The 27,558-nt window shown below is 49.0% G+C and overlaps 1 protein-coding gene across 1 annotated transcript in view; it reads left to right on the top strand.

The window, feature by feature from the left end:
- The window catches only part of ITPR1 (inositol 1,4,5-trisphosphate receptor type 1), a 314,399-nt gene that overhangs the window by 269,126 nt on the left and 17,715 nt on the right, over positions 1–27,558 (top strand). Inside the window, exons 54-60 of the mRNA XM_057706415.1 lie at positions 734–909; positions 5,239–5,403; positions 11,075–11,270; positions 12,608–12,700; positions 14,115–14,254; positions 14,840–15,005; positions 17,808–17,968. Of these exons, the coding sequence (XP_057562398.1) occupies positions 734–909; positions 5,239–5,403; positions 11,075–11,270; positions 12,608–12,700; positions 14,115–14,254; positions 14,840–15,005; positions 17,808–17,968 (1,097 nt within the window). The remainder of the gene's footprint in view (positions 1–733; positions 910–5,238; positions 5,404–11,074; positions 11,271–12,607; positions 12,701–14,114; positions 14,255–14,839; positions 15,006–17,807; positions 17,969–27,558) is intronic.

The following is a 27,558-nucleotide window of genomic DNA, read 5'->3' as shown; positions in this document are numbered from 1 at the left end:
GAACCTTATTTTTAGCCCAGTTGGCTCATGTTATATAACCAAGCCGTCTCGTGGGACACTCTAAATAGAACTTGCAGTCGCAAGAGATGACAAAAACTGGTATAAGCTCTTTGACTGCAAGGATAATCTAATTGTCGGATGATGCCGGTGATAGGGAAGTTGCCTTCCTCCTTCCCTTGAAGGAATCTGATACGGCGAGGGGATCTGCAGTTTTCCTTTGCGTAATTTTAATAGAAATTAGAAGTTTGTTCTCCTTGTTCGCCTCCCCTAAGAGTGAAGCGTGACACGTGTGTGCGTTTGGCTTATGGGACAAACTCATTCGGTCGGTGCCTGCTGGATACCCAGTGCTTCCCTTGGGGAGTCTGGAGTCTGGCGGGGATGGGGCTTTGGGGCGGGGGCACTGACCGCTAGAAAAGAGCGTCCCATAGGGGTGACTAGGGGTACCGAGGATCAGAGAAGGGAGACGCACCTGGGCGGTGAGGGAGGCTTCCTGGAAGAGGTGACATGTAAGCGAAGACCTAAAACGAATGAGAAAGGGAGAGAATTTCCCGGGTAGAAGGAACACATATCAAAAAGAAGGCGTGGAGGTAAGAAAACGTGGATATGACTGGTTACATCTGGGGCAGAGAAGGCTAGTGAGGTGGTCGAAGAAGATGGTGGTAAAGCTGTTGTGGTGTGTCACCTGTGCCCCGCGAAAGCTGTGGTCTGTGAGAGCCCTGCCTTGTCCTTCCAGGAACGCTGGAGCCGCACTGGTCAGGGCTGCTGTGGACGGCCATGCTCACATCTCTGGCCATCGTCATTGCCCTCCCCAAGCCCCACGGCATCCGGGCCTTAATCGCTTCCACGATTCTCCGGTTGATATTTTCAGTCGGGTTGCAACCCACCTTGTTTCTTCTGGGAGCATTCAACGTAAGTATGCGTACCTCCGTCGCCACGTTTTTGTTTATGTACAAGAAGGCGTGCCTTCCAGTCTCCCTGGAATCTTGGCCTGTGCCTTCAGTGCAAAAAAAAAAAAAAATGTTCTTTGGGTGAACCTTTACAGTTGCAGAAGCAGAGGAGAGCGGCAGGTGGGCGTCTCCCTCTTTCCCTTTCTCGCGGGACAGTGAACCTCTTAAGGCACTCTCCGGGCACCCACAGTCCCATTTTCAGGGAATATTCCCCTCAGAATTAGGCAGACAAAGGGAGAGAAAGTGACAGCTGCGTTAGTTGTGCCAGTCAGGTCAGAGGTGTGCTAGGACGAGAGATTTTAGCCTGTAAGTCAGATGACCGAATGTTGGCACAGCACCCACTCTGGTGAGGACCACAGAGAACAGAGCAGAGAGAAGGGCAGAGAATGTGCCTTTCTCAGAGGTTCACAGGGATGGAGCAGGTGGAGAGGTAAGAAGAGAGTCGAGGAGAGTCACGTCAAAGTCAGTGGTGACATTTGGAAATGCTCTTTCTCTACCGTGGACGGGGAGGCACCGGCTGCATCAGTGGAATTCTTAGGAAGGGGACACCGCCGAGAGAGCCGTCCGCTGGAGCGGTTTCCTGGTGAAAAGATGAAACGCACTGGGACATGTGGGGATCTCAACCCGCCTTCCAGAGGTTTCTGCCCTGAGCGTATGAGGAAGCTGAGGTCGCTGTACAAAAATGGAAGTGATGTTGCAACGTAGGGTGAATCCAGTAATCTAGGGCAATAATAAATGTCCCCAAACGGCTGCTCAGGTGGCAGAGGCAGCACGGGAGAGAAGGACCCCTTCACGCTGACAAGCTTGAGGGGAGGAGGCAGGGTTGGAATCCTGGGAAGAATGGAAACAGTCGGGCCGGGAAGCGGGTTGGGAGGAGCGTTTTCCGCACAGGCCAGGCAGCGAGGTCAGCCCGGACCTTCTCAAGAGACAACTGACAGTTGCGTTTCTCCTCCTCTGTGGTTCATGTACTGACACGGCCTGATCCTGTGCGAGGAACCTGGGCCCTGAATTTTAGGAAAACGCACTGGGGCTTCATCCTCCAGCTCAGCATGTTCCAAGTTGATAAATCTTAGGTGAAAAGGGGGTTCCTTGGTCAAATCAATGTGGGAAATGCCGGGTTAAGCAAAATGAAAGGTTTTGCACCGCAGGATTTCTGAGACTTTAACATACTTGGTACGGGTTATAAATCTCCAGGAAAGGGACTCCAGGTATTCACATTTCCCAAACTTATTTGCCCACATTTTTGGTAAAGTATCACTTGGAATTCGTGTTGTATGGAATATAGGTTGGGAAATTCTATTCGCAATAGTGAGAAATGACTCAGGGTTTTTGAGCAAAGCAGTGGTTGAGAAAATTCCCTTGGTGGTGGCGTGAATATATATGGATTTGAGCGGGCGGTGGGGGACCACTTAGGGCCTTGAGCAGGGCTTTCGATTACCTGTGACAAATCTGCATCTTGGTCACAGTGGAGAAGAAGGAAGGTACAGATGTCAGAGCTTCCGAGGGAAGAGTGACATGTGGTAGGCGTAGGGTCTGAGCCTTACACCTGAATGCAAGGCACGGCTCGGTCTGGGTCCTTTGCTCCCGCCAAAGAAGGTATTACCGTCTTGCCTGGGTGGTGAAGGAGGCAAGTACATCTCTAAACTTTCAGTCACGGGAGACTGGAAGAAGAATAATGCCGCCAGCTAAAACGAAGTCATGCAAGACCTGGTTTTCAGGGTGAAAATAGACCGAAATTGTTGACTTACTGGGCTTGAGGTGACAAGACAAGCTATTAATGTTCGGCCTGGCGTTTGGAAATGCATGAGCTGAGCGACAGAGACACATCCGCGTGGAAGCAGGGAATGCAGGCTTCACCTGCCGTGAGAGGACGCTTCTGAAGAAAGAAATACAGAAGAAGCAAATAAATGAAAGGAAAAGGAAAAAATGCTCATTATTTCAGGGGTTGTCTTCTATGAGTTAATTCTTTTGTTTCTCTGGCCCTAGGTCATTCCATAGGTTTGTTGTTGTTTTTCAGTGTATTTGGTTGTGCCAGGTCTTAATTGTGGCAGGTGGTCTCCTTGGTTGCAGCACATGGGCTCCTTAGTTGTGGCATATGAACTCTTAGTTGCAGCATGCATGTGAGATCTAGTTCCCTGACCAGGAATCGAACCCAGGCCCCCTGCACTGGGAGCGTGGAGTCTAGTCCACTGTGCCACCAGGGAAGTCCCCATATTTTTCTCTGAAACATAAATCAGTCGGGGGAAAGACTCCATTTGGGTAATTAATGACCATTCATAATAACAGTAGCTGGGGGAGGGGGGAGCTGAAACAATAAAGAGTTATTTAGAGGGGCTAAAAAAAAGGGGGCGCTCCCACGGAGCAATGGGAGAAGGAATAGCAGCTATGGACACACAGAGAGGGAATGGTGGAGATGTAAGAGCTGGGGAAGCGGCCCAGGGTAGTATTCTGGCGACCACGCGTGGGGAGGGAGGTAAGAAGGGTGCTGCAGGAGCTGGGGTTGGGTGCTAGGAGTGGACAGGGCAAGACAGCTGCGTGTGCCCCAGAGAGTCCCTGGGGACGTGGGGAGAGCCGCTGCAGTGGAGAGCCGGGACCGAAAACCGCATCTGACACTAACCAAGCAGGTCCGTAGGAGGTGAGGGCAGCAGACTAAGACTATGAACAGGGGGCAGTTCCTGGTGAAGCAATCGAGAAACTGGAGCAGAAGTTAAAGGGGAGAGTAGATTCGAGTGAAGCGGAGTGCTCTGTTGTTACTACCGCAGGTGCCTGGGCTTGTTTGAGGTCCTGGAATGTCAACCAGAGCATGGCCTTTTTTTTTTTTTGCTCTGAAACCCCAGCAACATAGTTCATTCAGAATGAATGGTACTTTCTCACCCTAAAAAAAGATCCTGCACTGGCAAAGGTTAGAATATTAGAAAAGAAAAACAAAAAACAAAAACAAAAAAATGACCAGGCGTATTGAAAGATTACCCTGCATGAGAAAGCCAAACCTTCTCTGTGGGTGTTGACTTCTTCCCTCATCTGCTTGCCAAGAAGCTCACTTGCACTGACCCACCAGGTTAATTGGCAGTGTTTCCCCTGCACCTGTGGCCAAGCTAGCTCAGGTAGCAGGAGATGGTTTTAGCAAGTGCAGTCGAAGTACATTCTCTCCAACTTTCTCCTGATACAGGTTTTTCTAGCAACATGTTGCTGTAGGCAGACTTCTAGGCATGGGGTTTCTATCAAAGGTGGGACTATGTTATACAGTTGGTTAGCCTTCAGCTGCAGGGGTCAGAAAACCTAATCCATGCTAATATAAGCAAAAGAGAAAATGTGACTGAGAATCAAGATCCTAGCTTCAGGTGTAGCTGAATCCAGGCGCTCTGATAGTCGCTTCAAGGCTCAGCTCCTCGTTTGGTTCTGCGCTGGTGGTACCCTTTGGCTCCATGGTAATGCAGGATGCATGCCAGCAGCCTCAAAGCTCACTTTCTCTCAGGTTCAAGATCAGGGTTAAAGAACAAAATTATCTTATGCTGCAGTCCCAGGAAAGATCTCAGTGGGTGTCATTGACTCCATTTGTTCACATGCCAATCCCTGAACCAATCATTGTTGCCAGAGGAATACAGTATTCTGACTGGCCAGGTTGGAGCCCGCTCTCCAGACCTCAAGGACCGATACATGGGAAGGGATGGCTCCCCAGAGGAAAATTAGAAGTTATTCCCAGAAAAGGGGACAGGGGACTAGAACTCATCCCGAAGTCCCTTACTTCCCCCCCTCCCCACCCCAAGAAAACTCTCATTTTCCTTGTAAAATTAGGAGCAATGGATGTCAAGAACTGGCTGTTTCTAATTAAATTGCAACCGTCCAGTGCCTAGAACGCAACAGAAATTCAGGGAACACTTTTAACCGTGTTGATCACAGGGTTCGTGGATTGAGGCGACTTCTGTGTTTGACTAACTCATGTAAGGATGTTAGAAATGATTCATATCTCATCTTGAAAAATCATAATTTCAGTACGTGTTAATTTTGTTTTTGTCACATACAAATGCCACTTGATTAGTGTTGCACATGAAGTTATTTGACTGTCACATTAACTTGCAATATGCCTGAAAAGCAAAGTAATGAAATGACTTAGCTCCGCAAAACAGTTCTTGGCAGGCTCGGTGGGCACTGAGTGCAACATGGAGCTTTCGTTTGGGCACAGGCACGGAAAAGTGCTTGAGGGCAAACCGCCCCCAGCCCTCATGACGCGTCTCAGGTTCAGGTTCAGCATAGCCTGTGCTCATCTGACCGTTGCTGTCATTGTTCTCAGGTCTGCAATAAAATCATCTTCCTGATGAGCTTTGTGGGCAACTGCGGGACGTTCACCAGAGGCTACCGAGCCATGGTTCTAGATGTTGAGTTCCTTTATCATTTGCTGTACCTGCTGATCTGCGCCATGGGGCTCTTCGTCCATGAATTCTTCTACAGTTTGCTGGTGAGTTGCTGGTGTTGAGAGATTTTACATGTTGGCAACTAGGAGAGCATCCTCTGTCCTTCCTCTCCTCGCAGACCCCTCCTTGTCACGGTGACTGGTGTGCCAGGTCGGACACAGAGGTCGTAGCCCCCCTGTACGCAGCGTGTGGGGCGCCTGGAGAGGAAAGCTAACCAGGGAGCAGGTCAGCTGTCAGGAGCCCAGGGGGCGCGCACACACACTGTGCGTGTGCACACCGGGCCTGTTACTTTTCAGCCATAGACTTTGCCCGCCACCTGGATCAGGAGGTGTTGCCTCCAGGAGCACCTTTGTCTGTCTTTATTTCTTGGCCTCAGCTAGCACTTACGGAGGAGAAGGTTTTTTCGACTGTCACCTTCTCACAGTTCTCATGGGATCCATTTCCCATTTGAAAACATGTAGTGAAACAACAGCAGGAGCGACTTTCAAAGACCCAAGACCCGTGACAATGAGCGTGATAGATTTATTGATCCGGGAGAGCTTTTCAGTGGAAGTTGTCTTCCCATCTGAGCCGAGTGGTTAAATGTCTCAATTCCATCACCTTCCTCCTGAGCAGGTTTTCAAGTGACGGACCGCTACCTGCTGCTTCTCCTGTCACGACAGGGAACCTTGACCCATAGAGTTGTAGATTGAAAACCACTTCCTTGTACCTACGTCAAATGACAGGAAGCGTAAAATTGACCTTTCTGTGAGCAAAGCCATCCATGAAGGAAGTAGAAGAAGTATCAAAATATTTCTGAGGATAAAAAATGTGCAAGGCAGAAGTGTTGACTTAAGACGACAGACTTGGGAATTCCCTGGCGGTCCAGTGGTTAGAGCTCTGCGCTTTCAATGCCAAGGATGCAGGTTCCATCCCTGGTCCGGGAGCTAAGATCCCACAGAGCCAGAAAACAAAAGGCCGGGGACTTAGTTGCAAAAAAGCAGAGCAGAGAAAGCCCTTCCAGGAGGTGCCGTCCATTTGGTCTCCGAGCTGGTGATTTAACTGCTCCGTGCCTCAGTTTCTCCATCGGTGAAATGGGGAGAACAGTCCGTGTCCCTGCAGGGCCGTCATAGAGATTTTCTGCTCCCACATGTGTCAGGGTCTGAGAATAGCACGGCCTCAGAAGTGCTGAGGGGTGGCTGTTAGCACCGTCTCTGGCATCCCCTCTCCCACCCAGACTCCGTAGAGGATGCACCACCCAGGCCATCAAGATTAGCTCTTTGTTTTAGTGAGGGATGTTGGCAGGCCGAGGTAATATGGATTCCTCTCCTTCATTTTAAAGTAGGTCTGGCCATACTTTGAGGTTTTGGGCAAAGAGGTCTCTGGATATGCTTGTGATGGCCGTTACATGCCCTGTTTTGGTCCCTCTCTATCAGAGATGTGTAGAGTTCTGTGTGTATCTCTGAGCCTTTTTGTCGCATGCAGTAACGTCCCTGGGCGGGGTTCCGGTTCATGAGTCTGGGATACCCAAGCCTGGAACCCGACAAGTTCCTGTCCTCTCTCGGTAGGGAGGCAGAGTTGAGTTGGGGGTCTCTCCCATCCCTGCTGAGGGGTCTTGCCCACAAGATATGAGAGTCCCCTTCAGAAAGGCCATCTCACCCTGGGAGAGAGTGAGTTTTCCTACCGTCTGCACCCTGTTGGCTCTGTTTCCTTTTCTGTTCATCAAGTCCTCTTCTCTTGGTTATCGGCAGTGCCAGCCAGTGCCAGAACTAGAGGCAGGGGGTGTCACGGTGAGACGAGGCGGTGTCGTCCCAGCCCTCACGGGCCTCACCGTGCAGAAAAGTGCAGTTCCTGTCACTTGCTCACTGTTCCCTGGGCGCTCTTTCTGTCCCCTCTCACCACCGCCTTCGAGGTAGACGATCTCTCCAAGTTACCCACGGCGAGGCTAGGGCCTGGTGGGTCAGGTCACCTGCCCAGAGTCACACCGAGAGTCAGGAGCAGAGACACGATAGGTACGCAGCTCTGTTGACTCCCGGGTCTAAGTGCTTAAGCACGGCCCCGAGCTGCCTTTCATCTGAGGCTGTGAAAAAGCCCCTTCTTGGGTGACACCGGCATTTCCCGTTGTAGGCTGGACGCCTGCTTTCCAGCCGCTCCCCTGTCACAGGAAGACTGGAGGCGCTCAGAGCTCCTGGTAATGGTACCTCGGCTCCACGCACTTTGAGAAAGACTCAGCAGCATCAAACGAGACTGTGGCTGTGCCTCTCATAGGCGCGTCTGGGGGTTTCTAAGCCGTCTGGGCCTTGACTTTCTGTGGCCTCAAGTGATGTGTTCCTTTTGGTGTCAAGAGCAGTATTTAAGGTGTCTGTTGAGAACCGCAGGCAAAATAGCGAAACAGTTCACATTATTCCACAAATGAGGAAAGCCTGTGACAGAAAGAAATTGGAGAGAGACCTCTAGCAGGGAAAACCCACACGTCACGGGCTTGTGGAAGCTCCACACCAGCGGGGCGGAAAGGCAGCGTGGGTGACTGTGGCCTAATTGAAGTTCCCCACGAGACTGGCTGAACCCAGTCCCCAGCCTGCATGCAAGTTGTGTCCTTAGCAAACTATTAACATCCGAGGTGAACAGGTGCGAAGTTCGTTAGCAGGCGAGTAACAGGAGAAATTCAGATGGTCAGTATCAGATGGTCAGTAAACGTGGAAGTGTTCTAATGCTGAACAGTGACATACTGATTAGAACACTAGCGTGAGCCTGTGTTGTACCTGTGTTGTTGGGAAAGGTTCAGAAGGAAGCATGGTCACGCCCATTTGCAGCGAGAGTACGCCAAAATGGGGCTCGTTCTCTAACAGCGGTAAGGATAAATTGGTACAGCGTTTCTGGAAGGCAGTGGAGCAAAATGTGTGTGTTATAACATTTGATACAACAATTCCATTTCTGGAAACTTGCCAAAAAAATATCTGGACAGGTATGTATAGAGGCACATACAGAGGTGTTCATCACAGCCTTACTGTTAATAATATATAATTGAAAACATCTTGACTAGTTAAAAAAGGAAAAGATATTGGTTGAGTAGATTATAGTTTTTCCATACACTGGAACACTAGGTGATCATTGTTGTTGTTTTTTTTTTTTTTTTTGAAACCGACATAAGGTTTATTTTTTTCCTCAGAAAAAATTATAACAGAAACAAAGCTTAAAAACATAATGAAGTAAAACTTAAAGATCTGTGCACATAAAATGAAAAAGCTCTCCGAAATCCAAATAGACCTAAATGTTCTTTTTTTTTTTGTAAAACTATTTATTTTTTTTTTTGAGGCATGCTATAACTTTATTTTTTTTAAAAGCTCTTTATTGGAATATATCTGCTTTACACTCGTGTACCCTAAATGTTCTTTTTCTTAAATTTAGACATAGGTCTAAATAGGTGGCAGCTGTACTGCCCAAATTCAAGAGAGTATAAATACTTGAGGACCATATTGGAATAATCTCTAATCTAAAATGAGTGAAAGTACTAGAAAGAAGAGAGAAAAGGTATCATCCAAAAAATTAGACCACTGCTCATTTTTAACCAGAGCTGTGATGACAGTTATTTGTTTAGATTTGAAAAAAAAATATCTGTTTTGATCACACCCTCACAGAGATTCTGAGTCTGTCAATCAGGCTGTCATCTGGGCAGGTACTTTAAGTAGGTAATCATTTTTGACATGAAAATGTTCATGATTCCTTTACCAAGCAAGTGGACTACAGGCCAGGTTATGGTATAATATTTGTAAAAATATGTATATATACGTTACATTTTCTTCAATTGTAGTAAGGCCAGAAGGAAAGAATTTGTTGAATAAATGTCTATAGATATTGAGGTTATTAGTGATTTTTTTTTCTTTGTCCTTTTTTGTTTTCAAAGTTTTCTCCATTGAACTTGTCTAATTGTTTACTTAGAAGAAAGTTTTTCCTTATTATAAAGTAATGTATGGCCATTGTTTTAAAATCAGAAATTATAGATACATGCAGAGAAAAAAGTTACTTGTCATTTTACTGATTTGGGGGCTGTATAATCTCTACAGTTCTTACAGAAAACAAGTGTCATTTGTTTTCTGAAGCTGCTCTTACTTGCTGCTTCATAGTGGGTTGCTGGAAAATATTTAACCAACTTTAACAGCAACGTTAGCCTTTTGTACTCTTAGATCGAATAAATGCCTCTACCTTGCTTCCTTTTAAGTGTCCTCCTTTACCTGGTGCCCTTCACGCTGGTCTCAGGACACAGACTGGCCTTACGGAGGCAGAGGGGCTATTTAAGCAGAAAATGAACTCAGATGTAAAATTCTTAATTGGAAGGGACTCGGAGATCAGCTCGTTCAGTCCACTGATTTTACAGATGCGGAAACTGAGGTCCAGAGAGGTTTCACGGCCCGATCAGCAGCTGGCAGCCAATAAAAAGCCGAGTCAGGATTCACACCCTTGTCCCCTGACTCATTGCACAGTCACTCCCCGAAGCCACGATGGAGGCAGGACCTTCAGGAGGGGATCGGACGTCCGCACAGAGGCCACTTAAAACTAGCCCCTCAGGAAAGCGGGGAGGGTCGTGAGGGGGATGAATTGAGAGATTGGGATACCATATTGTACACTCTAAATATATGCAGTTTATGGTATGTTAACTGTGTCTCAATAAACGTTCTTAAAACAACAAAAAAAACTAGCCCCTCAGGTCCGCAATAACTCTGTTGAGCCCTTCTTCATGGCTCCGCCGTCCCTCCAGCCCAACATCTGAGACTGTAGTTCTTGGAAAACCAGCTACTGGTCTCCCATACCTCTTAGTACCTCCAGGGAGCCTCCATTTCTCATGAAGCCAACCTCTTGCAAAACACAGGCCGCTTGGCAGAGGGCGCACCGAGATGGTGAACGCGGTTGTGAACTGCAAGGGGGTCTCCGCCCCCACCAGGGCCATAGGAAGGGTTTAGGCTTCCTGGTGTGTTACCACCACCCGTGTCCCTGCCACGTACTATCTGTGTGACCTTGGCCCAGTCTCTTCGTCAGAAAATTAATGATAATTAATTTATTGTGTACTTACTCAGCACATAAGTATGACTGTATGCTAAGCACTGTATATACGTCACCTCTTCATTGTTTACGATAACTTTCTATCCTCCAGTCTGCAAATGATGAAACGGAGGCTCTGAGAGGGCGGGGGTAGTACCTGGTCCTGGTGGCAGCAAGTGGTTGAGCTGAGGTTTGAACCTCTGTCCACTCCAGAGTCCCGCTGCCTGGCCTGGCCCACGGCAGGTCGGCCTGGCCCACAAGACCGCAAGCTCACAGACACGCCGAGGACCAGGACCTGTCCAATCCTATATCCAGAGTGGCCGGCCCTTAATAGAAGCTCAGTCAATAATCCCTAAAGGAAGACACACCAGAACCCTCATCTCTTTCCTCCCCCTGGTCCTCTACAGCATCCTGGCCTGTTTTTCCTCTAGTCCCAGGACCTCTAAACTATATGTAAACAATTTGAAATTGCTATTGTTTCCCACCCTCCTTTTCTATATTTGTTTTTCCTTGTTTTTACCATCTTGGTTTTCACAGTTAAGACAGCCAGGTGTACCATGTTAAGAGTATAATGCTTTTGAGTTACCAGAAGGGTAAATTCTTTATAAATCAAGTTTTCATTAAGGGATATTGCCTTCCATCTAATAGAGAGGCTTCTGAAGATTGTCCCATTGTTGTCCTTTTGTTTGTTTTTTAAAGCTTTTTGATTTAGTGTACAGAGAAGAGACTCTGCTTAATGTCATTAAAAGCGTCACTCGCAACGGACGGTCCATCATCTTGACGGCGGTTCTGGCTTTGATCCTGGTTTACCTGTTCTCAATAGTGGGCTACCTTTTCTTCAAGGATGACTTCATCTTGGAAGTAGATAGGCTGCCCAATGAAACCGCTCTCCCAGGTGGGTTTGGGGTCTTCTGGTCTTTTTTTCATGTTGCAAGAGTATTTCCTGATTACAGCTGAACTAAAAAAATGATGCCTTTGGCAGTGTAGGTATCTCCCTAACACTCAGAGTGTGAATTGAATACAGGATGTAGTTTCCACTTCATTCAAAGGGCGGTATGATGTGTCAGATGCTAAGGGTGAGTGTCCAGGTGCTACATTTTTATGTACTAAAGTTCTATTTTAAACTAGTCCAGCATTTTCATAAAACAGTTTGACCATGTATATCGAAAGCATAGGAGTATGCATCCCTCTGGCTTGGTAAATCTACTTCTAGGAATTTATCCTTTAAAAAAAACCTGTGGAAACAGATGTGTACGGAAGGATGTTCACTGCTGTGTGAAACTGGAAGCAAACTCAACAAAGGGAGTGTTTCATTAGAGCGTGGTTCACCCACGGAGGGGTGAATGGTTCATCTTTATAAATCTTCATGAAAAAGTACCCAAGATATGGTGGGGAATTGCAGAGGAATAACGACAATAGGATCTGTGTAGGTATCTTTTTTAATTAAAAAGCTCCTGTATGTCTTTTAAAATATGGAAAAATATACCCCAAACTGCAAGCAGTGGGCTGTCTCTGAGGCTTTTTGTTTGTTTTTACAGTGTGCAAGTTTTACAGTGAGCTTATATGATTTTAATTTATAGCAAAAACAGTAGAGATTTCCTATTTTGAGAGAGATACGATGATCATATTCTTGAGTGATACCCAAGTGCTCTTTCAGCTCAGTTAAAATCCTTGACACTAGTAAGTGAAATATTACTGGTTTTTCATCAGGTAGCCAGGCGCCCTAAGTCCAAGGAACAAACTAGAATTGTAACTAAGCCAGACAGCCTTTTTCTCTCTCCCAAATGCTGCATTCTTGGCATGTAACTCCAGCTTCCAAGTTGACACTAAAAACAGCTTTCACTGCCAACCGTCTTAGGGTTCTGAACCAAACTGATCTGGACCTCAGATTTCCACTCCCGCTTCTCATGCAGACTTGGTATAAATCTTGCTGGAGTCTGTATGTTCAGTAGTATTTGTCAAAGAGTTTCAGCTGTTTGTCTTTAAAGTTGGAGAGGTGCTATTTAAGTGCGATATTTCTAGTAAGCTTACAGGAATTGACATTTCTGGCTTTTTTCCCATCCAGATCACCAAATGAAAGTGTAAATTGCATCTCTGCTTTGAATTTATATGCAGGATTGTAGGGTGTTATTTATGTAAAGAATTGTTTAATCAGCCGTGAATTGGGGACTTCAAACATTTTAACCGTATGCTGCCAGATTGTTCATCATAAAATTTCCTTCTCGCTCCCAGAAGCCAGCGAGAGTTTGGCAAGCGAGTTCCTGTACTCTGACGTGTGTAGGGTGGAGACCGGGGAGAACTGCTCTTCTCCGGCACCCAAAGAAGGTAGGACCTCACAGCCTGAAGCCGTGTGTTAGTCCCAGGCTCCCCCAGAGGCTTAGACGGTGCACATGACATTGGAAGCAGATGAAAGCAGACTCACTGCTCAGAAGTAAGGCCAGTTAGCAAAGAGGAAAGGCTGGGAGAGAGGAGCGAGATGAAGGGGGAAAAGAAGGCTACATGGGAAGGAAATAGCTGGTTGATTGATTCAGCCAGTATTTACTGAGGGGACTTCCCTGGTGGTGCAGTGGTTAAGACTCTGCACTCCCAATGCAGGGGACCCAAGTTAGATCCTTGGGCAGGGAACTAGATCCCACATGCATGCTGCAACTAAGAGTGACCATGCCACAACTAAGGAGCTGGCGAGCAGCAACTAAGGAACCCACCTGCTGCAACTAAGACCTGGCACAACCAAATAAATATATGAAAAAAAAAAATGTACTGAGTCCCATTATTTGCCAGAGACCATGTTGTGCTCTTAGATATAATAATATAGCTGGCAGGGGAGGCAAGCAGAGAGGTGATTACTAGAGAGGATGCTGAGTGCTGGGAATAAGGATGGAATATAGAATATAAGCACCCAGCCTAGTAGTGGAGTAAGAGTATCACCCAGGAGGTGACAGTGGAACGAAAACAGTAGAATCTTGTGCAAAGGAGGAGGGGTAGGTATTCCTGTTGGAGGGAACAACTTGCCCAAAGGCTTTCAGGTAGAAAACAGCATGTTTAGGGAGATGATGATCATGGGGAAGAAGAGTAGGAAGAAATGAGGCCAGAGGGGTCGACAAAGGGCCAGATCATTAAGGGTCTTACATGTCAGGCTAAGGAGGTTAAAGCTTAGTCAAAGGATGATCTAAGTTGTTCAAAGGGGAGTGATACAATGAGATAGGTGTTTTAGCAAGAGCATTCTCACTGCAGCTGGAGAAAAGAAAAAGATGGTCAGCAAGTTCTCCCTCCAAAAACCGGTAAGAATGGACAGTCTCCACTTTAAAGCGATTTATCCAGAGAACGGACTGTAAAAATGCTGCTGGATTTAGCCTTCACAACATCCCCAGTGAGGAACCTGGGTCCTGGGCGTTTCCCTGAGCTGAGTAAGGAGATGCTTATGACTCAGGGTACTAAGCACCTTATCTAAGGTCAAATGCCTGTTCAGAGCTGGGACTGGAGTTTAACATTTGAAAAGGATAGGGACTATTTTAGATTTAACAGAAGGAAGGACACTTCTGGGCTTGAGAAATTAGCAGGGTTTACTCATGAAAATAGTGATGAAAAAAGAAAGCCTTGGAACTTTGATCCCTTGATTCTGTGCTTTCCGACTTGTGTCTGGCGGCTGGGGAGAGAGCACTCAGGAATTAGGGTCTCCAAATCCCGGTACCTCTTTTCGCTCACGTTTTAAATCTCTCATGACTTGCCGTGTTTGCAGAGCTGGTCCCTGCCGAAGAGACAAAGCAAGATAAAGAGCACACGTGTGAGACGCTGCTGATGTGCATCGTCACGGTGCTGAGTCACGGGCTGCGAAGCGGGGGCGGCGTGGGCGATGTGCTCAGGAAGCCGTCCAAAGAGGTAGCTGCGCCCCAGGGGAAGGAAGAGCAGGGGGGCGGGCTGGGGGGTGAGAGCACAGCGCAGGGGGCTCCAGTGTAAACTGAAGACGCACAGAGGCAGGGCTGGGAGCGGCGATGAGTAGACGGTGCAGAACCAGCTGCTTAGGGCCGCCTTCCTCTCCAGTTACCTTCAAGTTGCAGAGCCGGGAGGAAGCCCCAGCTTGGAAAGGGGCAGCTTCTGCTCTCCTCTCTGTGTATTTAAATGATTCCTTCCTTCCAGGGGGCCGGGTCTGGCCTGCCTCAACACGTTTGCAAACCCCTTAGATCCCAGGAAACCACTCTTGGGCACGTGCCCCTTGGAGAACTCACAATATACCAAGGGGGTATGAAAAGAGCCTCAGTTGTGGCTTTTACAGTTTGATGCCTAATGTGACTTCCACCAAAGCCCAGGGGCGCTGGTGGGAGTTGGGGTGGGCCGGGGTGGGGGGGGGCTGTGTTGGGACGTCTGACTTAGATGCATCGAGTCCCCTCCTTCTGCCCCGAGTGCTGCAGACCCCAGGGCTGGGGGGAGGGGTATAACCTGCTGACAGAGGCGCCTCTTTTCCAGGAACCCCTCTTTGCTGCTCGCGTGATCTATGACCTTTTGTTCTTCTTCATGGTCATAATCATTGTCCTGAATCTGATTTTTGGGGTCATCATTGACACCTTTGCCGATCTGAGGAGTGAAAAGCAGAAGAAGGAGGAGATCTTAAAGACCACATGCTTTATCTGCGGTGAGTGGTGCACCCGGCTTTTGCTGAGGAGATGGGGTGCCTGGGCTCTCAGTGGGAGGGGCCGCTGCTGCCTTCTCCAGCATCCCTGTCCTTGGCATTGAGTGGGCCTCTGCTCTGTTCTGCTGGGAGGTACCTGGGGCGCCCATGGGCTTCGTGCGGCAGCTGCTGCTTGGTTTTAAGAAGTGGAGTTTGGGGCAGCAGAAACATCCTTGTACATTATTTGAGATGTATGTGACTTGGGGTCTTTTGGTTATTGGACTGCCGGAGCATCTCCTGTTCCCATTCCAAGTAACTAGAATGGAGATCTTTCATCCACCTCCAGCCTGTGGATGTCTTTACTGCAGATGGTATCAGGTTTCAAGTGGAAATATAGTCCTTTTAGAGCATATGGTGAAAACGTTTAGCACTTGGGCTTGGAAGTCAGACCTGGGTTCTGAATAAGCCTCTGCCACTTAGGAGCCGTGTAACCATGTAGTCACCTCACTTCTCTGAACCTTTATTACTCATCTGTAAAATGGGTACAATCATATGTACTTCTCTGCATTATCTCGGGACTTGGGAGAGCTAGTTTATGAAACACTTCTGGCACAGGGCGTGCACAGGGTAGGCATTTAATGATACGTAGTAAGCTGCTACATAAAAGCGAGGCATGCGGTACCAAAGAAATCATCTTCAGTGTAACTACAAGGAAACACATGTAAATGCAGATTAATCATGTAGCCATCTGGAGCTAAGTAGTCATTTCAGGATTGTTCATCATGTAGTTACTAAATACATAAATTTCTTACGGATATGTATACTCAAAGAATGATCACTTTCCCCTTTAAAAACGTACGATCTTAGCTTTTTGCCCCCGTAAAACCATTTAAAACCCTTCGTTTTGACAGAATTCCAGAGTTACAGAAGTCACAAGAACAGTACAAAGAATTTCTATGTACTCTTCACCCCAGATCCCCACATATTAAAGTTTTACTTCCTTTTCTGCATTCACACAGACACTATTTTTCTGAACAGTTTGAGAGTGGCTGGCATGAGGCCCCTTTATGATTTCAATATTATTTATTTCCTAAAGATAGGAGCCTTCTCATATACATGCAATAGTATTGTCGAAATTGGGAAATTAACAAGGATATAACACTCTAACTTAATCTGGAGACCCTATTCAAAGTTCGCACGTGATCCCAGTCATGTCCTTTAGAGCAAATGAAAGTCCCAGGTCAGGTGTTGAGTTAAGTCCATTGACATTTTCGAAGAATATAAAATCTTGTAGACTGTCCGTTGGTTTGGGATTGTCTCATGTTACCTCATGGTAAGATTGAGGTTATGTGTTTTTTATAGGACCATCAAAGAGATGTTGTATTGTCCTCAGTGCATCTTATCAGGAGGTACATGATGCCAGTTCATCTTATATTAAGATGGTTGTATTAACTTTGATCCCTTGGTTAAGGTGGTAATTGCCCTGTTTCTCCACTGAAGTTACTTTTCCTCTCTTTGTAACTGAGAAGCATTTTATGGAGAGATACTTCGAGACAATGTAAATACCCCATTATTTCTCAGATGTAATGTTAACTGACCAGTGTTTGCATCCAGTGATGACTTCTGCCTGAGTCTATGATTGTGGTGGTTGCCCAATGATGATTTTCTTACTTTATTATTCTTTCTATGTTTGTTATTGGCTTTTTCTTTTCAGAAATAACTTTCTCTTTCCCTCATGTATAGTTGTACTTTTGTATTTGTAGCAACAGGGATTCAAGCATTTTTAATTCAGTAGGTTCTAATCCTGTAGTGTCATAATTTATTTCGATGCTCAATTTGCCCCAGATTTGAGAGCCCCTTCAAAGTTGGCTTCTGTGTTTTGCCGTGTCACCATCATTTATTATGGACTTCCTTACTTTTTTAGCACCATGAGATATTCTAGGCTCAAGCTCACCTTGTATCTTCCCTGGCCTAGCCCTGGTATCAGCCATTTCTCCGAAGAGCCCTGGTTCTTTTCAGTGGAGGATGATACTTAGAAACCAAGATCCGATCACTGGGTGTGCTCATTCCTGTTGGTGTGCCCCTGCTCCCAGGGCTAATTAGGGCATAGATCTAGAGGATGCATGTATCCACACAGTTCTCTATTTTTATACACTATGAAAAAGGATGAATTCACACCCACACCTCTAATTCCAGTTCAACACTCAGAGTTTATTCTGTCTCTCTCCCTTTCCATATTAGTGCTCCCTTCTTTGACAGTTAGATATCTGACTCCCAGTATCACCACATATTTATTTATTTGCCCAGTCTAAGAATACACAGAAACTAGTTTCAGGATTGCTCACCCAGACCTCTGCAAAGTATAAACTTACCAGCTAGAGTTTAAAATGTATGTCAAGTTCCTTTTGTCCTTACTCTGTCTCCTCGCAAACCTTTTAACACATCTATATTTTGGCGTTTCCCTGGGAGAAGGGACGTCACAGTCACTAGTTGCCTGCTGTGCGTGGGCCTGTCACACCCATGCTCATTTAACCCCGCACACTCCTGAAACCTAGACTGTAGTCCTCCCATGCCCTGAGAAGGCAACTAAGGCACGTGGAGACCAGTGACTGGTCAGTGGCAGAGGTGAATTTCAAGCCCAAGTCCGTCTGACCCACAGCCTGTGTTTTCCTGCTATGATGCAAAAGCAAGTGCATTTATAAGGCCAACAGGACCCAGCTCTTTATAAAGACAGGAGTGAAACCACAGCCTCTTCTGTATGGGCAGTTCTTTCTTGGGTTTTTCTGCACCACAGGTGCTCACTCAGGGCTTTCTGTCTGTTTTTAGGCTTGGAAAGAGACAAGTTTGACAACAAGACTGTCACCTTTGAAGAGCACATCAAGGAGGAGCACAACATGTGGCACTATCTGTGCTTCATCGTCCTGGTGAAAGTAAAGGACTCCACGGAGTACACGGGGCCCGAGAGTTACGTGGCGGAAATGATCAAGGTGAGAGGGAAGGGCTCCTGGAGGCACGTCACACCTGCTGGCCTGGCCTCTCAGCTCAGAGCGCGGTACTGGGTGCCAGTGTGGAAGATAACATCCGATGTCTGCGGACCCCTTATCACGGACCAGGCACTAGGCTCTAGAACTTCGTGTGTCTTCACAGGTGATCTTCAGAAGCCCCAGACAGGTGGTGTCATCTCCATTTTAAAGGTGAAACAGAGGCTCAGGGAGGTTAGCACACAGCCGCCCATTCGGGCCTGGGGTTCTAACCTAGATGTCACTGCGTAGCCCGCCTTCCCGTCTCTGTGTACTCGGCCTCTTTTCTTGATAATGGATCTTTTTCTGTTTCTCCTCCCTATAGAAGGCCTGATCTCTAAGTGGTATATGTTAAAAATGATCTCTCGGCGGAGTTCAGTCTGGTTGGTCTGTTTGGTCTCGGCCTAGCCTTCCCGGGAGACGCTTTGCTTGTCATCAGGAAGGGATCACAGGAGGGAGGCATTTGGGTCCCAGATGAACCTTCTTGCTGATGGGGAGCGTGACCGCTGTGTCCCGGGAAGCGGGCAGCTGCCGCAGGTTTGCAGAGAACTCTTCTCAGGCAGGGCTTTGTGGAGGCACCAGACGTGTGCTCTGGGGGTCCCGGGCCCGCTGTTCTTTCATACCTGTGGTTCTGAACGTCATTAAAACGTTGAGGGCGTGCGGTCAAGTGAGGAGGCACACACCGTGAAGTTCAGGGAGGCTGTGATTTACAGCAGCTCACTCTGGGGAGAGGGGGCCGTGCGCTGTAAAGAGAGACTACACCATTCACTGATGCCCTTCCCGTTGCCAAGGACTCGAGCACTCTGCCCAGGTACACGTTATCCTAAATGAGCCCTTCTGTGTTTTTTATGCAGATGCGATTTTAAACCTCTTTACATAAAGAAACCCTAGCTGAGGGCTGTCCTCTGGCGGTGGACGCAGGCAGGCCAGCGCTCACGTGGCCCTAGTTCTTGAGCCACCTAGGTTCTGAGGGGCTTTCTGGGGATGCCGTACTGTCTGTACCATGGAGGCCCGTAAGTCTAATTCTGTGCTTCTCATAATTTAATGTACATATGAGTCATCTCGAGAGCTGGGTAGAATTCAGATTCTGATTCAGCAGCCGCTGGCAGAACTTGAGATTCTGCATTTCCAGCTCGCTTCCAGGGGGTGCCGGAGCCGCTGGTTTCGTGAATCACGCTCTGAATAGTAAGAGTCTCACAGGAGAGACAAAACAGATACTGTTTTCAGAAATTATCCTCCAAACTGGTTATGTGGCTTCCAAGGAGAAGTCTTCCCTCTTCTGTATGGATTTCGCCATCAGCGGTCTGTAAAGCTCTTCCACGTCTCTTATTGTGTTTATTAAAGAAGACCCCCCAAAGTGGGGAGCCAGAGAGAACTGGGGGGGAGGAGACATAGATGGGATTTCACTGCAGAGATGACTTATAAAAAGATTTGGAAAGAGAGAAGGGTATGGGACGTCCCTGGTGGTCCAGTGGTTAGGACCCTGCGCTTCCACTGCAAGGGGCCCGGGTTCCATCCCTGGTTCCTGAACTAAGATTCCACATGTCACGCGGCACAACCAAATTCAAAAAAAAGAGAGAGAGAGAAGGGTAGAGAGACCAGAGTGATTAGAGTAGAAGAGAAGGAGAAAAAATTAACCAGAGAAGGGGGAGAAAAAGGCACAAGTGCCAGAACGAGGGTGATGGGTGTCTTCTTTCACAGATGAAAGGTAGACTTAGGGTTAAGTAAGTTGCCCAGGAAGCACCCAGAAGCTGGATTTGCAAGCCTGGGTTTAATGACCCAGAACTGCACCCCACAACCACAGCGTTGGGAGGACACGGGGAGGGTGCTGACGGCTCTGGGCCAGGTGGGAGCCGGGTCTATTCTTAGGGAAGGAGACTGGGAATTCTGGTAGTTGTCCATGCAGATGTTCATGGCTTAGGGTTCCAGGGTCAGCACACAGTAACTGAGAAGTCTTCGGGTCCTTTCTTTTCCTGCTGGTGCTGACAGTGCCAGGTGAAACCACGGGTGATCGCGTTCACGCAGACACGCGCCTCTCTACGTCGCGTATAGCGAGCTTCATTTGCGTTGAGTTCTTTAAAGTTTAGGAGAGGTGGCCTGTAGTGTTCACCCTCCTCACATTCCATCTCTCCCCTCAGTTGGTTTGCGTCTCTCTAAACTGTTTGAATGTGCCCTATCTTTAAATCTTTCGGGGGCCAGTTTTGACGTTTTCTGTTAATCACCTTACTTTACGGTCACAGAAAACGCTGGTGCATTTTGGCGTTTCTCTGTGGATCGTGAAGACTTAACAGGAGCCCTGTGAGCGGTCGCCTGACGAGGATTAAGAGCCACGGTCACCCCCAGCCGGCCAGCAGCCTGTTCACAGCCCCCCTGCATTCCCCGTGCCTTCCCAGCCAAACCACCCTTTGTACGAGACCTTGTCAGACCGCCTAAAAATCTGCAGCATCAGAGAATTCTTAACTCTGAGCGTCCAAGTTGCGGAGGAACCAGATGTCTTGTGAGCTTGGTGAGGGCCCAGGAAGTGTGAGATCCACCGGCCGAAAGGCGGTGCCTTTTTGCCAACACCATTCCTGGCAGTGTTGCGTTCCGAAGCCACACGCATCCCTGCCGGGGGCACCCTGGAGCGCGCTGGCCACAGCAGGCTAGGAACCGGGGTGCCCAGATGAGTCACTCAGAGTGGGGCTGGCAGCCCCAGGGAACTCGAGCCGCGGTGGAGCGGGCTCCCTCCCCCCCCATCGTGGACCCACGTAGACGCCACAAAGGCAGCCCCAGCTGGTGGGGGCGGTCCTCTCAGCATCCCTCCTTGGGAGGCAGGCCCCTGGGAGAAGAAGCCAGGAGATGGCTCAAAGAAGCCGACTCTGGGAAGCTGCGAATACTCCAGCATCGAGAAGGGAGGGGGCAGCTGATGGGCAGTGCCTGAGATGGAAGGAAAAGTGCGCCAGGGGTCCATGAGACCCTTTGACGTATCTCATGTCCCAGAAGAAAGCACGGAGACGGGCTCTGGGTTCCTCGGGAAAACCACCTCTCGCTTTGTGGCGTGAGGCTGGGGGTGTTGAGTTCTTCAGCTTTCCCGTAGCCCGTTGATCCTGATCCCAGAGACCCCTAAGGAACTGGGACATCACAGCTGCCAAAAGACGACCGAGCAGCACCAAATGGAAGAGGCCCCAGGTGGTCACGCGGAAGGTGGGGGAGCTTCACAGATGCCCCGGAAACAACTGCTTGCAGATAGGGTGTCAGGGATGGCACCTAGGTTTTCATCTCAAAAACCAACTGCTTAGTAGAATCTGCCAGGGGCTCTGGTGGGAGAAGAGTTCTCAGAAGCCCACGCTGACTCTGAGAGGGTGACTCCTGAGGCTGCAGTTTCCTCGGGAACTGGGACGGTCAGGGGGACGGGACCTCTTCCCTCTAGAAATGGAAACGTGCAGAGAAAGAAGGAACATTTGATGCTGTGCCTCGCAGTCGAGAACTTAGCAACCAGATGTCCACCCACAAGTGAGTTTTCATCGAAACATAGCAGAAAATTGTTTCCCTCTCTTTCTGATCATCCCCTTTCCTTTCCCTGGAGATGGGAACGTTCCTGGCAAAGCCAGGGCCAGGCTGATGCCTCCCATGAAGTCATCACCGCCTAAGAATGGGATCACGAGGCAGAAAAGTCGAAGCTGTGAGTTTCGGCTCTGGCCCTTCCGAGCCGGGTAACCCCGGGCAAGTCACGAGACCTCCCTGACCTGAGTGCCCGTCTGTAAATTGGGGTTAATACCCCCTCCTGTGTCCATGGGGTGGTGGAAAGGAGGTGAACGTGTGGGCTCTGGGGGCGGGGGGCACTCAGGGAGGGAGGGAGTGGGTGACAGAAGGGCCAGAGACGCAGACACAGCCATCAGCCGGGAAGCAGAGGAGCTGCAGCACCGTCTCCTAGGTGCCAAGACTGCGTGAGGCGCCTCGGCTGTTGGCTGGCTGTTGCTAAGAAAAGTCAGGATGGGCATCTTGACTCCAAGAACTTCCTCTCATGGAAAATTCCTGTGTCTTCCTTTCTCTTAAATTTAAAACTGTTAAGTGTCCTTAAATGTTGAGGCAGGACAAGGCTGACGTTATCACTGTCTCTCTGTTCCGTTGGTCACGGGGACTTGTGACTTTCCTCTGCGTGTTTTAGGGGTGTCTTCCGCTCAGGTTCACTGCCGGGCACCAGGGGTTCTGGCGATGTGGGGCGTGGCCCCTGTGTTCTGTGTGTCAGATTCTATCACGATCATGCTGGGTGCGCTGGTGGGTTTCTGTCTTGGCTCCGTGCACGTGATGGGAGGTGGCGCTGTGACCGCCTCCTCTGTGACTCTCTGAGTTACAGGACTCCCAGCGCCACCCGGTACCGCAGAGCCGGTCTCAGATTCGTTGACTCAGGCCCCAGACAGGGCTGAACTTTCAGAGAAATGTGACTACAGAGCGACCTTACTTAGCCCTGGGCAGTTGAAGGCAGGAGAAAAAAAGCCCTGAGTTCCCTTCTCCACGTATGAGCCTGAAGTGTGGTGCCATCACCTAGAGTTTTGGCGATAGCCTTTATAATAAGCAGACTGTTTTTTTAACCCCGAACTACGCTTAAATGTTCACAATAATTTATGTACCACACGCCCTTGCTTGCGTGGTGTTAGCACTGGTTGGCTTTTCTCCAGTGCCAACTGGAATGAGAATTTATGTTAGTCTACATATGATGATTTGAGAGGCCGTGCAGTCTGACGTATTTAACCAGAATGAGTGGTAAATTAGTCGTGAGTATCTTTGCCTGAAGGAGTTTGAATACTGCACAGTGGGTGTGTTGTAGGTAAAAGATCAAATGTATACAGTTCCCAGCAAAGACCCAGCAGCCCAGTTTTCTATGACCGTCAAGCTCAGGAGAAAAGCCCATCCTTGATAAGCAGACTTAAGTTATTCTTGAAAGTTAGAAACTCCAGAAGCATGAAGAGGGGAGGTTGGTAAAGAAAACCAAATGATAACTTACCTATAAGACACCTATTTTGCTAACAAAATAGAGATTTCCCTTCTGAAGCTTGGAATTCTACCTTGTCAACATAAGGTGTGTTTTCAGAGATGTGTTTTTGAGTTAATTGCACCTAAAGACAGAGTGATCAGATGGGATGCTGCTCATCGGTAGTTCACAGGGCTGCTCTGGCCCCTCCTCTTTGCCAGGATAGTGTGTGAATTGATGAGTGAACTGAAGGGAGGACCTTCGTCCGCGGCACCGATCCTGGGGCGCAGAGGCTGCTCGTGCGCGGGAAGCTGGCTGCGCCGGCTTCGCCCTCACCCAGGCAGACTGGACCATACCCTCGTGACAGGTCCTGTTTAATCAGTATGTACGGAACCAAATGCTTTGCGGGCACGATCTTCTTTGAATCCCATAACAGCATTGCAGGTGGCACTGTCACCTTTTCCCAGACGGGTACCTGAAGCCCAGGAGGGTTGAACCACTTCTCCAGGGTCACGTGTCTGAGAAGTGCGCAGGCTGAGATTCACCTCGGTGCTCGCACACAGGCCTCGGTGTCGAGAACCCGCAGCTGTTGCGCTCTGGGTGCACCGGGTTTTCCTGACGAGGACTGGCTCATCTCCCAGCTTCTCCTCCCCCCCACCCCGGTGGTGCTGAATTAGCTGTCTTCAGAAGAGGCAAGGCCCGGAAAAAGCGGGAGAAGAGCAGGAAAGAGTTCCCCTGGGGAAAGCACAAGTGACAGGATGGGGTTAATTCTCTGAGTGGCTGCCAGCACCACTGGTCAGGCAGCCACCTGAGTCCAGTGCTGCAGGGCTTGTTTAAAAGACTGGAGCTCAGGAATGGCAGAGAACAGCTCTCACAAGGGAATATCTGCAGTGGGTGTTAGTTTGGACGTGCTAAAATCTGGTAAACTTCGTTGCCCTCACCTAAGCTTGGAACCGGGGATGCTATTCCCTTTGGTGACCGTCTTTGGGGACAGAGAGGGGTAAGTGAAAGGGGAAGGACGGTTCCCCAGAGCCACAGCCAGACTCGGGCTCCCACACCCAGGTGACTCATGGGAATGGGTTTAACTCCCTGATAATTAAACATGAGAGCATCTGAGCCACCATCCTTTAAGCCTGGTGCTGACTTTTTCTCACAGCGGGAGAGGACAACTCTCTCCCTCTGCCTGCGTTCCCCCCCCCCCCCCCCCCCCCAGCCAATCCACTGGAGATTTCCAATTTGTTCTGTCTTGTATTAGATCAGTTGACCTCCTCGGAAACTAGTACTGTGACATAAAACCAAAGAAGCGATTTTCCAAGTTAAGAGTAGTATGGTTATGGCAGCCAGTGGGGTACTCTTAGAAGATGGTGGGGTGGGATTTTTTTTGCATAGGAAGGGAGAGTGCATTCCCAGAAAATGCTTTGCTGAAAGCCCTTAAAATCTGAATCCATGTAAATGAGACTTTTTTTTTTTTTTTGCCTGAAAACACCTCCTGGGTAAATTTTCCAAGCAAATAAATTCTATTAGCAAAGTAAGCACCTCTCAACATCTCCTGTGAGGAAGCATTCTAAGAGTCAAAAGCAGTAAGGAGTCTGGTCTTAGCACTCGTGCTTATCTGTATTTGATAAGAAGACACAGGAAGCAAACACACACAGAAAGCAATGTGTTAACAGGGGCAGAAGCTCAAGGTGGAAACTGCACACCTGTCACTGCCATCTGCTTAAAAGGGGAACTAGCCAAAGTCTTGCATCTTTCTTGACCCAAGACAGAGCCTGGTGCTGTAAAACCTGCAGACCGGTGCACTCCAAAGTGAGGAGAGCAGCTTTCTGCCCCAGGTAGTCCAGGGAATCAGGGACTAACGCAGCATGGAAATGGAGACCGAGAGTTACCTGTGGATCTTAGATGAAAGTCAGGCCCTGGACGTCTGCAGGGAAGGGGTGATGACAGAGGCAACGCGAGCGGAGAAGTGAACATAAAAATTCACATCAAAAGTGAATTACTCAGCTGTAAAAAGGAACAAAATTGGGGCATTTGTAGAGACGTGGATGGACCTAGAGACTGTCATACAGAGTGAAGGGAGTCAGAAAGAGAAAAACAAATATATACTAATACATATATGTGGACTATAGAAAAATGGTACACATCAACAGGTTTGCAAGGCAGAAATTAAGACAGATGTAGAGAGCAAACATACGGACACCAAGTGGGGAAAGCAGGGAGGGTTGGGGGGGAATGAATTGGGAGATTGAGATTGCCATATATACATTACTAATAAGAAAAAAAATACCCAATTGTACACTGTAAATATATGCAGTTTATTGTATGTCAATTGTATCTCAATAAAAGTTCTTAAAGAAAAAAACGTGAAAAAGAAAGATAAAAAACAACCTCACATGGCCATCACGAGGGGTCTCAGTTCAAGGAAGAAAGAAATGGGGAGTCCCTTGCAGACAGGGCTTAGGGTGCAGGAGGGAGGGGCGTGCACCTAACACTCCCCGACCTCTCTTTCCCTGAGTTTTCACCTCATCTGTGCTTCACTGTGTGCCTGGCAGGCGGGCCCTAGCTGCTGAGAAGGTAACATGGAAGCCCTCTGCGTCCACACAGATGTATAGGAATGGGTTTGGACTTTTATTCTGGAATTCCAGTGAGGATGCTGGGCGAGGTGGGGGGGACGCCTGATAAGTTCCCAAGATGTATCTTCAGCTTTCCTGCCTAAGCTGGGAGGCCAGGGCGCTGGTTAAGGTGTCCGCGGGGCTCTGCCAGCCCTCCGCAGTGGGTGGGTGAGGGCATAGCCTGTGCTGCCCTCTGAGCCGGCCCAGAAAGCTTTCTGAAGTTAGCTGACACCAGGGCAGCGTTCAAGCACGTCGGAGTGAGGGAGAAGGGAAGAGGGATTTGGCACTTGCCTCTCGGGGGTGGCTGGAAACAGTGTGTCAGCACCATTGGACGCGCCGCCCGGCCAGCCAGGCGTGCTCTCGCCACACCCTCTGCACTTGAGCTTGGGTTCGTGTCCGTGGCAGCTGCACGGAGCAGTTGCCGAGCTTACGTTTCCCCACCCAGGCTTGCAGCCCGTCCTGCCCTCCAGTCTGGATGTTGTGAAGCCGCCCTTGCCCAGCTGCGCCTCACGGGTGGCTTCCTTCAGTTAGAAGCACTCGGCGCTGGGAGCCGGGTCTGCCCGGCCCTCCCAGCCCTCTCCTCTGAGTCGCCCACATTCTGCCCTTTGCCAAGGCGTGCGAGGCACTGTGTGTAACAGTGAGGGGAGCAGAGCCGTAATCTGCCCCACAGGAGCTTACCTGCTGCAGCAGGGACCCGGACGCGGGTCCACCCAGGAGTGGGGCGTGCAGGGTCCGTGAGCCTGGCTGGAACACAAGGGTGGCTGCCTGCGGGCTCACCACCGCTGGTGGAGTCTCCCCCTTGGTTAGTTAGTCCCAGGGTGTATGCAGAAATTTGTGTGTTTGTACATGCTTGTACATGCATGTAAAATGTTGGTTTACGTGCACATTCACCCCAATGCAGCAGAATTTTTAAACTCCAAAAATGCATTTTTCTCCCTTGCATGCCTTGAGCCCACTTTCTGCTCCTTCCCCACCGCAGGCCCCATTGGGCCGCCCTCCCTGACCCCTTCCGCCCCAGGCTGAAGCCACACCGGTAACTCCCTGGCCTTCACTCCTTCATGTCCTCTCTGCTCTGAACACAACTGTGTCCAACAGAGCCAGACAGTAGTGTCCAGACAGCACTGGACGAGAATGTTCCGAATGTGTTTTTTTTTCCTCAAGTACATATATTCAGGATTCTCTAACATGCATCTGTTCAGAATGGAGCCTGCTCGCGTGTGTCTAGGGAGTGTGAGAATAAGGAAAAGATACTAGAATGTAGGTGCAGCCATCTGTATGTAAAGATGATGACGTGGACAGGGCTCTCGGTTTCTCCTTTCACAAACCCACTTTCTTGCAGGGCCCCAGTGTTACCAGCTATAAAATGGGGAAGCTGAACCAGAGGGTGTCCTAGGCCATCTTTAGCTCTACACGTCCACGAAGCTGCTTGCACACGGCTACCAAGGGTCTGGGTGGGGAGTGGAGGCAGGTCTCGGGAGGGAGCGAGGAGACCAATGTGAACGAGCTAGTGCGTTCTGGGGTCAGAGCACGCGGGGCAGGTTGGCAAGAGGACTGAGGAACGTGGAGAACGTGCGCGAGGCAGATGCCCGCTTTCTCCCGGGAGCGTGCAGGCCATGGGCACCTTTCCCTCCAGACCACTCTGAAGTCAGGACGGTGCTGGGGACGCGCCCTTGAACTCTCACTTAAGTCGTACAGATTCCCAGCACCTGTCTCTTGGGGTGTCTAGGCAGGGATGGCCTTCAGTCCGGCCGTTTCAATCCGGGGGAGAGTCCCACACAGCAGCCCAGAGGCTGACACGCCGTCCGACGGGACCCTGTGGCAGGTGCAGTGGCCGAGCGGGGAGGCACGTAGGCGTGCGTGAGTGTCCGTTCAAAGACAAACGCCAAGTATTTGTCCCTGAAACTACAGCAAAGAACTTTGGAACGCCTTTTAAGGAGGCTAAAAACAAACCAAAAAAACCATCCCTGTGTAAAGGTAATAAGAGATCATAGTTTAAA

The sequence above is a fragment of the Hippopotamus amphibius genome, chromosome 13 (genome assembly GCF_030028045.1).
Source record: "Hippopotamus amphibius kiboko isolate mHipAmp2 chromosome 13, mHipAmp2.hap2, whole genome shotgun sequence".
Classification (NCBI taxonomy): Eukaryota; Metazoa; Chordata; class Mammalia; order Artiodactyla; family Hippopotamidae; genus Hippopotamus; species Hippopotamus amphibius.
Note: the sequence above shows the minus strand (reverse complement) of the source record. Positions and strands in the feature narration are given on the sequence as shown.